This window comes from Diuraphis noxia, unplaced genomic scaffold (genome assembly GCF_037042655.1).
Source record: "Diuraphis noxia isolate RWA-SAM2 unplaced genomic scaffold, SU_Dnox_SAM2 contig0003, whole genome shotgun sequence".
Taxonomy (NCBI): domain Eukaryota; kingdom Metazoa; phylum Arthropoda; class Insecta; order Hemiptera; family Aphididae; genus Diuraphis; species Diuraphis noxia.
The window spans coordinates 23,546,220-23,560,354 of NW_028301713.1; the positions used below are offsets into that span (position 1 = coordinate 23,546,220).

The following is a 14,135-nucleotide window of genomic DNA, read 5'->3' on the forward strand; positions in this document are numbered from 1 at the left end:
TTTTTGCTAGGCATTTAGCAGATCTCTAGACTCTAGGCCATTGACTTTTTAGCTTTCTAGGAATAATTGAGGTAGAGGATATACTTTTAACTATGGGATTTGGATGAGGCTTTGAGTGAAATTTTAATTTGTAGGATTTAGCTAAGTCGTTGAGGGTTGGTATGTTCAGGTCTTTGTCGAGGTTTTTGTTGGTAACGTACCAAGGGGCAGCGGTTATTAGGCGTAGACATATGGATTGGAATGCTTGCAATGTTTTAATGTTAATCATTATTATTATGAACATAATATAATCTAACCACACGCCGCCGGAGCACGTGTTGTCATAATGGATGGTGGTCAAGTCCCCCCGACGTGCACGCACTCATCCAGCCAGCCAGGATCTACGCCTCGACAGTGCACTTGTTTGTCCGCCCGCCGCAGTGGTTACTGGTGACTGGTAATAGGTATACACTATACATGTATACCGCAGGGGCCGTGTGTGTGTTGGCGTGGAGCGTTTGGGTTTCCATTGCTCTTCGTGTCGTCCACCGACCGTCATCGAACGCGTACTTATGTAGTCTGCAGTCTACTGCAGATTTAATAATAAATCTTTAAATAATGCATCTGGTGCGTTGTTAGATTAAAAATATTAAATATAGTATTACATATAGGCGTATCGTGATTTTAATCGTTTCGTTTGTTTAGACGATTATAGTGTACACTTTTTTATTATTTGTATACGTTTTTTGTGTTATTTTATTAAATAATTATCGCTCGTTACAACGTCGTCATTCCGATTGAAAATTGATTTGTGCACAACACGATGTATGCGTAAAAAACATAATATTATTATTACATCCGTATAAAAATGGCCGAAGTGTTGCGATTACCGGAGGACGAATGTAAAAGAACGGTGCAATCCGCTAAGCAGAAAGCGATTAAATTTGGGCGGACTTTGGTGGGGAAAAAGGCAGTGATCAGCAAAGCCATCGCAGACAGTTGGCATAGAAGAAAAGGACGTAAAGTCAAACCGTAAGTCTCCACCATTTGTTTACTAAATTTGAGGATATTTTTTAAGGAAGTATTCAGTTTATATGGCTTAAAAACTACATGCACCTATACACTAGTACGACGAACGTGTTCGTGAGAATTAATAATTTCGATTATACCATTGTACTATAATTATTAATAATAATTGTATAGTGTAGCGGAATAAAAAAAGTACTTTTTTTTGCTGTTAATATTGTATGTAAATTGTCTATATCTACGAACGACGAGCGAGTAATTATTATTTTTTCGTAATCTTTTCAGAATGGAAGTGGTATATACGTAGTAATTACAGTGATTTAATTTTTATAATACCTAATATAAACGTATAAATAAATGTATTAAATTCCATATTATAACGATACAAACATATCATGATATTGGAATAATATATACAATTATATTACATATATTTATACATTATATATTATATATAAATATATAAAAGTTTGTACAGATAAAACATAGATTATTATTCATATTTCATAGTCATATTGTTTTTATGTAGGTACTATAGGTATACCTAGTTTTAGGTACCTACATTACAGGATATTTGATAATTGTGTACATTTATATGTACTTATAACTAATAACAGATAAAATACATAATACCCATCTAGAAAATAGATTTATGTATTAATAATTACTAATACTGTAGTCTGTAAGTGTAAATTAAAGTTAAAAAATAAATAAATATAAATATCATAAACATTATAAAGGCGTAACTACTAGCAACGAAATCAAACATAAAACGATAAATCAATATGTTTTCTGATATCATTTTACAATACACATGTACAAACATAGGTACTTACCTATTCTATAAAAATAAAACATGATGATTTTTCCGCATACGACATTACATTCGCATCGTAATGGTAAAATTATCCTTAAATTTAAAAAAAAAAAGGTACATTATCTGTGTCCTTTATATTGGAGAACGCACCCTCTAAACTGGTTTTCTGGGGTGCAAGCTGTGTTATAAACATTTTGCAACAGCTGAAATTTTGTTGTTAAACGTAAAAGGTTCTACCAAATATAAATGTATAGTAATATTATGCGAGAGACGTTGTTCGATTTCGCAAACCAGTATGTATGTAAACCTAAAAATAAAAATAAAATAGGCACACTTAATTTGTTTTATCATTCATATTATCGTAATGATGAATTTAAATCAGATTATAATATTATGCGATTTAAAAATTAAACTATATGTATTTTGCTATGAACTCTTTATAAATCAAACACATTTTATGTTATGCTTATCAGTTATCGTACTAATATTTTAACAAAATGTATCAGATAATGAATTATCTGAATATTTCGTTTTTTCGTCCATTATGTTGTCATTATATCGTCAACGTGTGCTCGGTTGTCACGGTAAAATGTAAATACATGAATGAATTAAACATTAAATTAAAATTCGTTATCACGCACGCTCACCTGAGAATTGGTTAGGTTAGTACATTGTCGGATTGACTATATTATACTGCACGATGTATAATTAGTATTATGGTAAATGCATAAATGCAGCTGCCGCGAGTAACCGAATTCAGACATTTTTGGTATTTATTAATATAATAATAGTCAAACACTTTGATAAGTTGATATTATTAATTATTTTATTGTGTTGCTACTCGTTGGCCATCGCATAATAGGTTATAGATTAGATGACATATTATACGTATAATTTATCGTCATAATATGTAAAATAAAATATAAATTATAATTTAATTATATTATTTGTACGTATCCATTTGTAATTGCTATACCTTACCGACCGTCTTGTAACAGATACTTTTGAAATTATATTTAAATACAGAATAGATACTCGTACATCCATTCAGAAAATATTTCAAATATTTTTCAAATCCTTTTTTTATTTTACTTATCTACTAGTCAGTTCACCAGATTAATATTATTTACAATATTTATAATTTTATTCATTTATTTATATTCAAATTTTTAAGTTACTAATTTAAAATTGTCATGTCAATAATAGGTATTATTAGGAATATTTTATTTTGTTTTATTAAATTTTATTAAATGTATACTGAAAAATTAAAATAAATAAAACTTGTTATATTATCTATATTATAGCAATTATTTAATATTAGGTTGCCAGGTAGGTATCTATAGTTAAACAGTAAATACTTGATGAAATATTAAAATTTTATAATAATCACATTTACAGACGAAATAAACATCGGCAATAGGTTCTCAACATTTATGAATGGAAAAATATTATAAATAAAATACTATTACAATTTAAAAAAAAAAAAAAAACGGGTAAGTCGTGGATGTCGCTCTGCTGTACAGTAGGTTACAAGTGGGTTACTGTAATGGATGGAATTAAATTTGAATCCAATGATATTATATCATTGTATACGAAAAACGATTCTGAGCGAAGACGGTTTATCTGTCTAGAATATATTATAGATTATTAAAAATTTTCAAATCTTAGATTTAAAAAGAAAATTTTTTATGAATTTCTAGTTTGAAATAATTTGCGAATTTTCGTAATTTACGTGATTTTTACATATGTTGTCAAAATTCAAACTTTGAATGCTTGTAAAAAAAATTGTGATTACGCATTTCTTTTATTTTACAATTGCTATTGTAAAAATATGATAGGAGAAATGTATTAAATTTTCAAATCTTAGATATAAAAGGAAAATTTTTTATGAATTATTCTAGCATAAAATAATTTATGAATTTTTGTGATTTTTACGTATGTTGTCAAAATTCAAACTTTAAATGATTATAAAAAAAAAAATCGTGCCTACGTATTTTTAATATTTTTCAACTGCTATTGTTACAAGTTATTAGAAGCCTTGCATTAAATTTTCAAGCTTTTATACCGAACAAATAATTTTTTATCGATATTTATAGAAAAAAAAACTAAAAAAGTTGAAAAATTAAAATTTCAGTAAACAGCTCAAAACAAATATAAATATTTTGAAAATTTTATCAAATATATAAAATGCCTATATAATGCGCGCAACACCACTACTTTACTGTCGCAGTATCGGCAGTCGGGCAGTGATTACACAGTTTGCGGCACTCGTCATCTCTGCGCTCCTCGGCGCCGTCGCTCCTCTCCGCAAATCGAAAATATCCCTCGATTTGCTGTGTAAAACCACCTTGGGTAAGCCTCGGAATTAAACAATGTTATTAAAAAGCAATTATCTTCGCAGGTAGATGACCGACTAATGGTTACCTATACCTATATATTATATTATTTTTGTTATTATATAAGTACCTATATAGCATATTATAATATTAAATATATTTTACATTTTTACAGTATGTATTTATTATTTATTCACCCAAAAAATTACCATGTCCCACAACTTGTTAAAATACATAAGAAAAAATATTAAAATGTCTTATAGGCGCTGCGCGGGGCAGTCAAGCGCATAAACGTAAAATGAAAAAACCTTGGAAGGCTATAACTTCCAAAATAATGGTTTCCCGGAAAAAAAATACACCATTGTTTTAAGCATAAAAAACAAGTCGTCTGAAAAAAAAATTTGAAAATCGTGAGGGGGTTGGTAAAGTGCACTTTAGCCCAACTCTTCCATTACAAAAATAAATGTATACTTGTAAATTAAAGAACGTAAAATGCTGAAATATGTGCTTGTTCCAAATTATCGTAAATTAAAAACTAGCTAATTACTTTCATAAATTATTCATTAACAATTATTGTTTTCAAAAGGTTTAAATACTTAGATATAAAATTATATTTAAAAAACTACAAGGCAACCAAACTGCATTTGCATTATGTACTTAAATCAACCATGGCTAAATTGTCTCAAGTACCTATAATGAACCAACTGCACTGTATGTATTATTGTAACAACATATTTTTAAAAAATGTATGTCTCTTGGTAGGTGTTTTAGATCTATATCATAATAAAATCAATCTAGAGAATATTATAACTAACTTACCATAACTATGAAATTACATTTGTCTAACAAATTTTAATAAAGACATTCTCTAAATTAAAAAATGTGTATTTAAATTTTTTGTTAAAATTAGCCATAAATCAATTGCATTTCTTTCATTAAATTGAAAATTGAAAAATAATATAGTCGGTTCTGCTTAATATAGAAATCGGTTAATAAGGACAACCACTTATCGGGAAAATTCTTACTTTGTTAAGTTTAATAGCAATATATTATATATATGTAACCAATGGCAACTCAATAAATAAACAAAAAGATATGAACTGAAAAATATTCTTGTTTGTGACTCAGTGTGAGCCACCCTTTAAATAGAGGGGTTGAAAAATATAATCCAAGTATGCATATCCCTATATAGTCCCCTTTACTACATTTATTCAAATTCTGATTTTTGGATGGTTAAGTACCTATAATGGCTATATTTAAAGACATTATGTCGAATTTCTGATATATTTTATACTACTTTGTATTTATGAGGATTGAGGAGTAACTGTGGCAGTATAGCAATACAAACTTCTATTTTTCAAATTAAAACCTTCTGTTTTACAACAAATAATTCTGCAGATAGTTTGCTTAAACATTTTGATTATGAACCTAAATCAAAATTAGTAGTTCTTGAGTTATTAAAATATTACATTGAAGATAATAATCCTTAAAAACTGTATACAAAATTCAGGAACGGCGCTAGGATTTGTGGGACCCCGGGCAAAATAAATAACAGTCACATTACATATTATCCAAACTAACTAACCTCTGAACAGTATAAAATATCATTTAAGAACTGCGGAGCCTTGATTATAATTTTAAAATCGCGGGGCCCTGGCAACTGCCCCGATTGCCCCCCCCCTCCTCGCGCCCCTCGTCTCTGACATAATTGTAAAACAATAAAATATGTAAGATATAGTATTAAATAAAATAATTATCTTGGAGCATTATTTATATTGATGGATAATATGGTTGTAACTTTGTAATTTAAACCCACATATCTATTACTTGACCCACTACCGTCCACATTCATGGCATCATTAGTACACAAAGTTATATAACTTAAAAACTATTCGTTCCAATTTTTATTTAAATACATTAAAATTATCAAAATAATATCTACTAAATAATTAAAAGCAAAAAGGGATGTTTTTATTAAAAAATCAGAAGTTTGTATTGTTACAGGATCATCCTTAAAGGGAACAAAAAATCTCAAGTATTTCAAAATATGATTTTCATGTGCGTATTTAAAAATTCCAAAAATCAAAAATATATATTCAAATATGTATCTACATAATTTTAGCATAACAATATATTGTAGAGTAAACACTTAAAAAGTTAAAAATATTAAATGCTTAAAAATGTAGATTAAGGTACGCAATGGCAATATTTTAGAAAAAATTAATTCAACATACCTACTGTATGTCCATAGATATTATTAAGCGAAAGGGTGATGAAGGTGAAGTCCCACTCCTCCTTGAACGTGTTAATTTATTAGAGTTATATAATAAAATGGAGAAAAATATATTTATATTATTACAATATAAGTTATATAGGTACCTGATCTATAAACCAAATTTAATATAAATTAGTTTTCAAAACATAAAATATATATTTGTTTTGACAAATATCGAATCTATATATTCTATTTTGTGAATTGAGATTAGCTAGTCATAACACTATCCCTTTAAAAATTTCGCACCAGCATTTAATAAATTATGAGGTAGGTATACTAAAAAGTCGAAACCTACTATACTGCAAACTTCAAAGCGACTTCCCGTTTTTTTTTTTTACTCACTTTGTTTTATAGTTAAAATGTAAAATTTATATTAATATTTACATTGGGCTATCATTTAACAAGTAGAAGATGGAATAAATTAATTTTATACTCTCAGTGATAAAAAAAAATGCGTGGTTTGCATACAAACTTGTTGTTATTTTACAGTTGTAATGTCAATTATTTTTTTTATCAGAATTGTGTGCTTACGTGCGCCTTAGCATACGCATATACAATATAGACAGCTATTCATTCGACACTGACGTGTTTTGTTGTATGACTATTTTATCACGGGGAACAAGAGAAACACAAAATATACAACTATCGGCTATCGCCATATATTATCACTTGTTAGTTGTTATGTTGTGCGCAATATTTGTTCGAGCACACGAAACATCGGCATGGATATTATATTATTATCCTATATCCGCGGTATGCCATGCTTGTTAAGTTATTTTTATGAGGATAAATCAGGGAGTAAAAACGGGTTTGAAACCGGTTTTGAAAACCAAATAATCCGAAAAAAATTTAAACCGTTTTTCAGGCCCGAAACTCGAAACCAGAAAAAAATTAAAATTAAAATTAAAAAAAAACCAAACAATATTTAATCATCATTCACACATGTGACGTTGTATAATTTTATGTACATAAATTGGATCTCGTTAACCTAACATGTTTACGCAGTTAAAATCATATTTTATAGACTTAAGATAAAAAAAATTGGTGAACGGTTTCGAGATTGGTAGGTAATATTCTTAAAACTACCACTCCATATGATCACATTCTGCTTTAAATTCTAAACTTTAGAAATGTCGCAATTTGCAATTATTTACAACAAGGTGGTAGCTTATAGACGTCCTCCTACACCTCCAAAAACAGTTCTGTAATAATTATAATTGCTATCATTAGAAAATTATTTTTGAGAAATTTTAACTTGCCAAATAATCACATTTGCAAAAAATCATAATTGCAAAAACTAAAAAGTTTAAAACTTACTTAATTGAAATATTAATTATTTTTTTAACAATAGCTTTACGTAATCATAAAAATATTCAAAATTAATTAATTAAGTACATCGTTAATAGTAAATACCTAATTAATTATTAATAATTAATATTTATTTCAATCTTGCAGTATAAACGCTGTTGCAATATTTAACAACTAATTTTAAATCTTCTTATACTTGATTATAACATAGAATCCAATGCACTACATACAGCATACTAAAAACTTCCATATTGCACACAACATTTATTACACTGTTAAATACAAATGTCGAATATCTTTACTAATAACTGAAAATTATTGTAGAACTAAAAAGAAAAAACTATTGTGTTTTTTATACGTTAACAACTATGAACTATTGTAATACTATAATGTAATATTCGACCGTTCGTACTTTTAAAGATTACAGCCATACCACGGTTTAACAGTATTATTGTTTTCATTGTCTACTATCGACCTTGAAGTGCGTAATTTCATTTTCACTGATTAGAAAAAAAAAATTATTAAAATCTGTTTCAAAATAACAGTAGCGAATAGGAAATTAAACGAAAAATCGAACGAAATTATTTTTAAGCCAAATATAATCTCATTAATTGTATGTTTATATAACACATATTATAGTAAGTTAGGAGTTTTTTTTATTCATTATGAGACCCACAAAGCTTTTACGCAGTCAAATTATTATTATTTATTCGAATATATATTTAGTATTTTAATTTTTAAAACATTTTAGTGAACGCAAAGTGCCCTTCCACTTGAATATTCTCTGATAATATATTTTTGAATATTGCCATTTGCCACTCAATTTATTATAATTGTGGCTTTGAAGTCTCGTGACTTGTACTATTATGAGCTATTATTAAATTTTACAGACGTCAGAAGACAGTACCTACTCGCCATATATATTACTTATATGTATATAGAATAAAAATCGGTATTTAACTGGCTAATTTTTCTGCTTAGGGTCAAGACTTCTACAATATCGTAATTACATGATGTGACACGAAAATCAATTTAAGCATTATAGGTTCAAGGTCCAAAATGCTTAAGAATAAAAAACAAAAAATATACAAACTATTATATAATTAATAATAATATATGTTAAGTCATACTGCATTATTAATTTTGGTGCATTTTTTTTAAACACATCTAAATAAAGGGGAATGATTTAAGCATACGAGTATTTAAATATATTTATTAAATAATAACAAAATACGATGTTTTTTACTACATTATAATACAGTTTACTTAAGTAGGTACTATTTTACTAAATATGTATATTGTATACTAAAAAAGTAAAAAATAATAAATTGTAATTTGTAATGATGTTTTATATTCATATTTTATTATTTATTTATATAATTATATACTATAAACTCACGTCGACAGTGTACATCCTGAGTCGAACGATAAATGAATGAATTGCGATGGTTTTATAATAATGATGTGTGTTTTTTCATTTCTGTGTCCGTTAATTATATTTTGACGTTATATGACAGTAAAAATGTTTCAATCTTCAACTTTAAGGTGATTTTTGGTAGCAAACTAAATCTGGTCGAAGTCAATTAATGAAAACTCTAAGATAATTAAAAAAAAAAAAAAAAAAAAAAATGAAAAACTGAAAATATAAATAACAGATAAGTGGGAATATTTACAAAGCATTCCGTATCTGCAGTTTCCGAGAAAATAAATTTAAAATTTTCATTGCGATTGAGAAATTAAAAATCTTCGATACTTATCATTTTACCATACATTAATTATATTATCATTTTCTAGACGTGATATAATTTTCAAAATATTTTGGCTATTTTTAAATCATTATTAAAATTTTGAATATTTTATTGGAATATGATGATCAAGTTTTAAAAGCTGAAATAAAAAGTTCTTCGTAAGTTTTTCTTATTGGAATTTAAAATAAAAGTTTAGCGTATAAAGACACATTTATATTTTTGTGAGCTTTTTAAAATCACAATTTTGATATAATTAATTTAAATCAAATAGAACGGGTTATTGTTAAACGGTCAGAAAAATTTCACATCTTAAATGTGCACCCACAAGGATTTTTAAATTTACAATGAAAACTTTTGTTGCTTATAAATTATTGCCATTGCAAGTTACTAGGGTGAATGAGGCGAAAGCATGCATAAAATTGTCGTGTTCATGGCCTCGAATAAAGAATATTTATATTAAAACAAATATGAGAGTAGAATGTTTGTAGTTATTTTGAACTCAAAAACTAATGTGAAATTCAGTGAAAATCAAATGTTGTAAAAATTTAAATTTCAAATGCTCATAAAAATTTAATTTGAATTTCCGGTGGACTTTTTATTTGTGATAAAGATTAAAAAACTTGTAAGGAATCTTGTATTAAACTTTTAAATCTTAAATTTAAAAAGAAAATTTTTTATGAATTTCTAGCTTAAAATAATTTGTGAATTTTTGTGATTTTTACGTATTTTGTCAAAATTCAAACTTTGAATGCTTATAAAAAAAATTGTGACTATGAATTTATTATTATTTTTCAACTGCTATTGTAAAAATATGTTAAGAGCCTTGTATTAAATTTTCAAGCTTTTCTGCCTAATAAATAAATTTTTATCAATATTAATTTAAAAAAAAACTAATTATGATCGAAAATTGCAAATATCTATGAATAGTTCAACTTAAGTCGAAAATTTTTGAAAATTGCATAGTGGATAGAATGTTCTTATATAAACATTCTGTGAAATTTTCATGTATCTATGGTCAATTTTTTTTAAAGTTACATCAAAAACCAATATCGATTTTGTCGAAAACTGATTGTGCGTAAAATTTCCCGTTTTCCCTTAATTTTTAGTTTGTTTTGCTCGATTATTTAGAAAAGTATTAAGAATTTATTTTTTATTTATATATATTATTTATTAATTTTTTAATTATTATTTTTCACTTTTGACCCCCCAAAGTACCAACTAGATTCACTTTCTGATCAAACGAGATACTGAAGTCAAAAATCGAAGCACTTTTACTGCCCCAAAACGTGATGACAGACACAAAAAAAAAACACACACATCATGGTAAAATCAATACATTCATCGCTCCGCTCAGAATCTAAAATAATATTTGTATAAAATAAAATAATTAAAAGACGAAAGTGTCATCCATTTTCTTTTTGTCAATTAGTTCATACACTTATATGCCGATTGTGTACAGATCGAGTGTATTATTAATAAAGAAAAAAATATATATTATATAAAAAATATTCCTATAAAATAAAACAAAATAAAATTCGTAAAGGGCGCCACGGAGTGTATAGTTACGGCACTGCGACACTGGCACACTGGATATGATTACTAATAAAATGAATCCTTTGGTCCTGAACTATCAAATCATTTCTTTAATGTAGTGGTTCCAAACCATGCATCGTGGTACCGCAAGCACTTTGCGGAGGTACCGTAGTGAAACATAAAACACAATTTGTAATTTATCTTGATTCTTGTTAATTTTAGAAAAATGTTAAAACTAATTACTTACGAATAAACAAACAACAAAAATAATATAGAAATTAGAAATTATTTTGAGATTTCAATTTTGTGACTGTATAGTCATACCACTTCACTTGCAGATAATAAAATACTGGCAATACTGGCATATAGGTAGCTGGTTTAATGTGTTTTATAATAATATTTTTTTAAAACAAATTTTTAGATGTGCATATGCAACGGGAATGATTTATTATAATATATTATCTCTTATTATTTAATGTGTAATATATATATACTTAATGATGATAGATCCGATTTGGCTCGGTCACAACTATTCTTGAGCAGAAAACTGTACGTGTAAGCAGTAGGCATCATATTATATGTAGAATACAGATTGAAAAAGTGATTATGTTATTTTATTAAAATATAATATGTTGATCATTAAACGATCATTAACCTAACCTATTCACAAGTAGGTTATATTATTAAATTATTGTAATTATTATTATTATGCATCAGTGTGACGCTAAATTAGCTGATAATATACTGTATACTTGAAAAACATCTATCGATGATTGTATTTTGTATTGAATTTACAATGATGTGTCATACATCATGAGTGTTTTTTTATGTCTGTCATCACGTTTTAGGACATAAAAAATACTTGGATTTTCTACAACAGGATCTTTTATGGTAAGATAGTGAACCTTGTGGGTTCTTTGAGGTGAGAGGGGTCAAAAGTTAGTTTCGGTAAAATTCTCATTACCTAACTATCAAAAACTGAGATTTTTTTACACAAAACGGTTTTTGAAAAAATCGATTTTGTTTTTTGATTTAAATCTAAAAAAACTCATCCGTGAATACACTTAATTTTCAATTAATGTTTATATTAGCAATTAAATTTTTTCATAAAATGTTCAAAATATTTTGATTTATATTGAGCTATTTATGTGCATATTAAATTTTCAATAATGCTTATTTTTTTTTGAATTAATGACAAAAAAGTACTCTTTTCTTACGATGAATTTTAATACTTCAATCATGTTTGTTTAAGTCGTTAACTATTTTTTAAACTTTTTCCAGCCAGTGAAATATAGCTGGAATGTTTTAGTGTATTAAAAATTTGTCAATTAACCACATATTTATCAAATTGTATTATAATTATAGTTGATTTACCATATTTGTTAATTTATTGTCACATCTCACATTGCTCCAGATATTTCGTCATTATTTGTCTGCAGTTATATTTAACGTCATTTGCCCAATTAAATGGTTTTTTTTTTTATGTTAATGTAGTGGTAATTATTATGCTTTATGAACAAAAAAGGTAACTAAATATATATATAAATATTAAATATATACGTATAATAACACACTGTATAACGTTTTAATAGGCCAATAAGGTTTCTAAAATTATTCACTTGTACCTATGTGCCTTTAAATTATATAGAAATTCAATAAAACCAATACATTATTATATTTTGCAAACATTCCATATAATTAACTATCCAATTAAAATAATATCAAGTCTAATTAATTTTACGATCTAGTGATATTGAGTTTTGAGTAGGTATATGACACGCTGTTCTTTATAATATATTTTTTATATGTTGTATAAATGTATAATGGGTTGCAGTTGTTAAAAAATATATATTGCAAACAGCCATTATATCGGAATGTCCCATTCATTCCAACAAAGTAACCATGTATAATATTATCAGTACCTAGTTTCAATTTATCTTACATTTTTTTAAAAGCTTAGCGATGTCGAATTGTTTATTCAGTTATTGCCTATAGTATACAGTTAACGTGACCATCATTTTTTTTCTTCAAAGTGGGACACTTGTACTTTTTATAAGTAAACCATATAATTTTATGTAAAATAACAATTTTTTTATCGAAAAAAAAATCAATTGTTTATATAAAAAATGACAACAGAACAGCGCAGATAATATATTGATCATAATAGACTCCCAACAGTCTATGGGTTTTAGTCTTTTACGGTATATACGTATATATAGAATATGTAGGTACATATATTGTAAACTGTATAGGTACAGTATAAATATTATATGATTGTGATATGTGAACAATAAATACCTACCGGCTACCACAAGTCGACTTTTCTTAAAGTGGGATATTTTTAGGTTTTTTTGGGGATAACGGAACACTTATCACGAAAGCGGGACTGTCCCGTCCAAAGCGGGTCACGTTATATGTAGCTTATACCTGTCCCAAAAAACAGGGGCCACTTTACCACTTATTACCATGAAAATATTTTTCAATTCTGTTTGCGGAACATTAAACTAGACTAATGGATCATAAATTTCTATGACTTACAATTTTTTTAACTCGTGTATCTTGGGCATGCGCAATAAAACTTACATTTTTTTTAATGGCAACCTGTAATTTGAATATCATATTCTGGTTTATCGATTTTTTTCAAGCCATTTTGATGCATCAACTTGTGTCCTAAACCCAACATTGACTAAACTAGAACTATGGAGAATTAAAAAAATTTAAAAATTTAATTTTTTTAATTTTTTTTTTCTAACTGTAGTACGTACTTTTTTTTTTTTTTAAACACCATGCAACAAACAATCAAAATTATTATTATTAAATTAATTAACTATTTACTATTTATGAATTATTATCTTATTTTATTATTACACATTATGAAATTGCATATGGTCTTAATTGGCCGAGACCAAAAAAGAAGAAGAAGTGTATTTTTTGTTTCCATCAGAATTACCTATAATTAAGTATCTATTAAAATAATAATGAGCATTGGTATTTCTATTTTTGTTATTTACCTACCTATACCTATTAAAATGTGGAACTTATTATAAATTTAATTTTTTAATTTTTTAAATTCTCCATAGCTCTAGTTTAGTCAATTTTGGGTTTAGGACACA

General features: G+C 26.9%; 1 protein-coding gene across 1 annotated transcript in view; it reads left to right on the plus strand.

Moving 5' to 3' along the window:
• Positions 1-504: 504 nt before the first annotated feature.
• The window catches only part of stac (C2 and C2B_Munc13-like domain-containing protein staccato), a 42,816-nt gene continuing 29,185 nt past the window's right edge, over positions 505-14,135 (plus strand). The window contains exon 1 of the mRNA XM_015519803.2: positions 505-1,011. Within this exon, the coding sequence (XP_015375289.1) occupies positions 848-1,011 (164 nt within the window). The 5' untranslated portion in view covers positions 505-847. The remainder of the gene's footprint in view (positions 1,012-14,135) is intronic.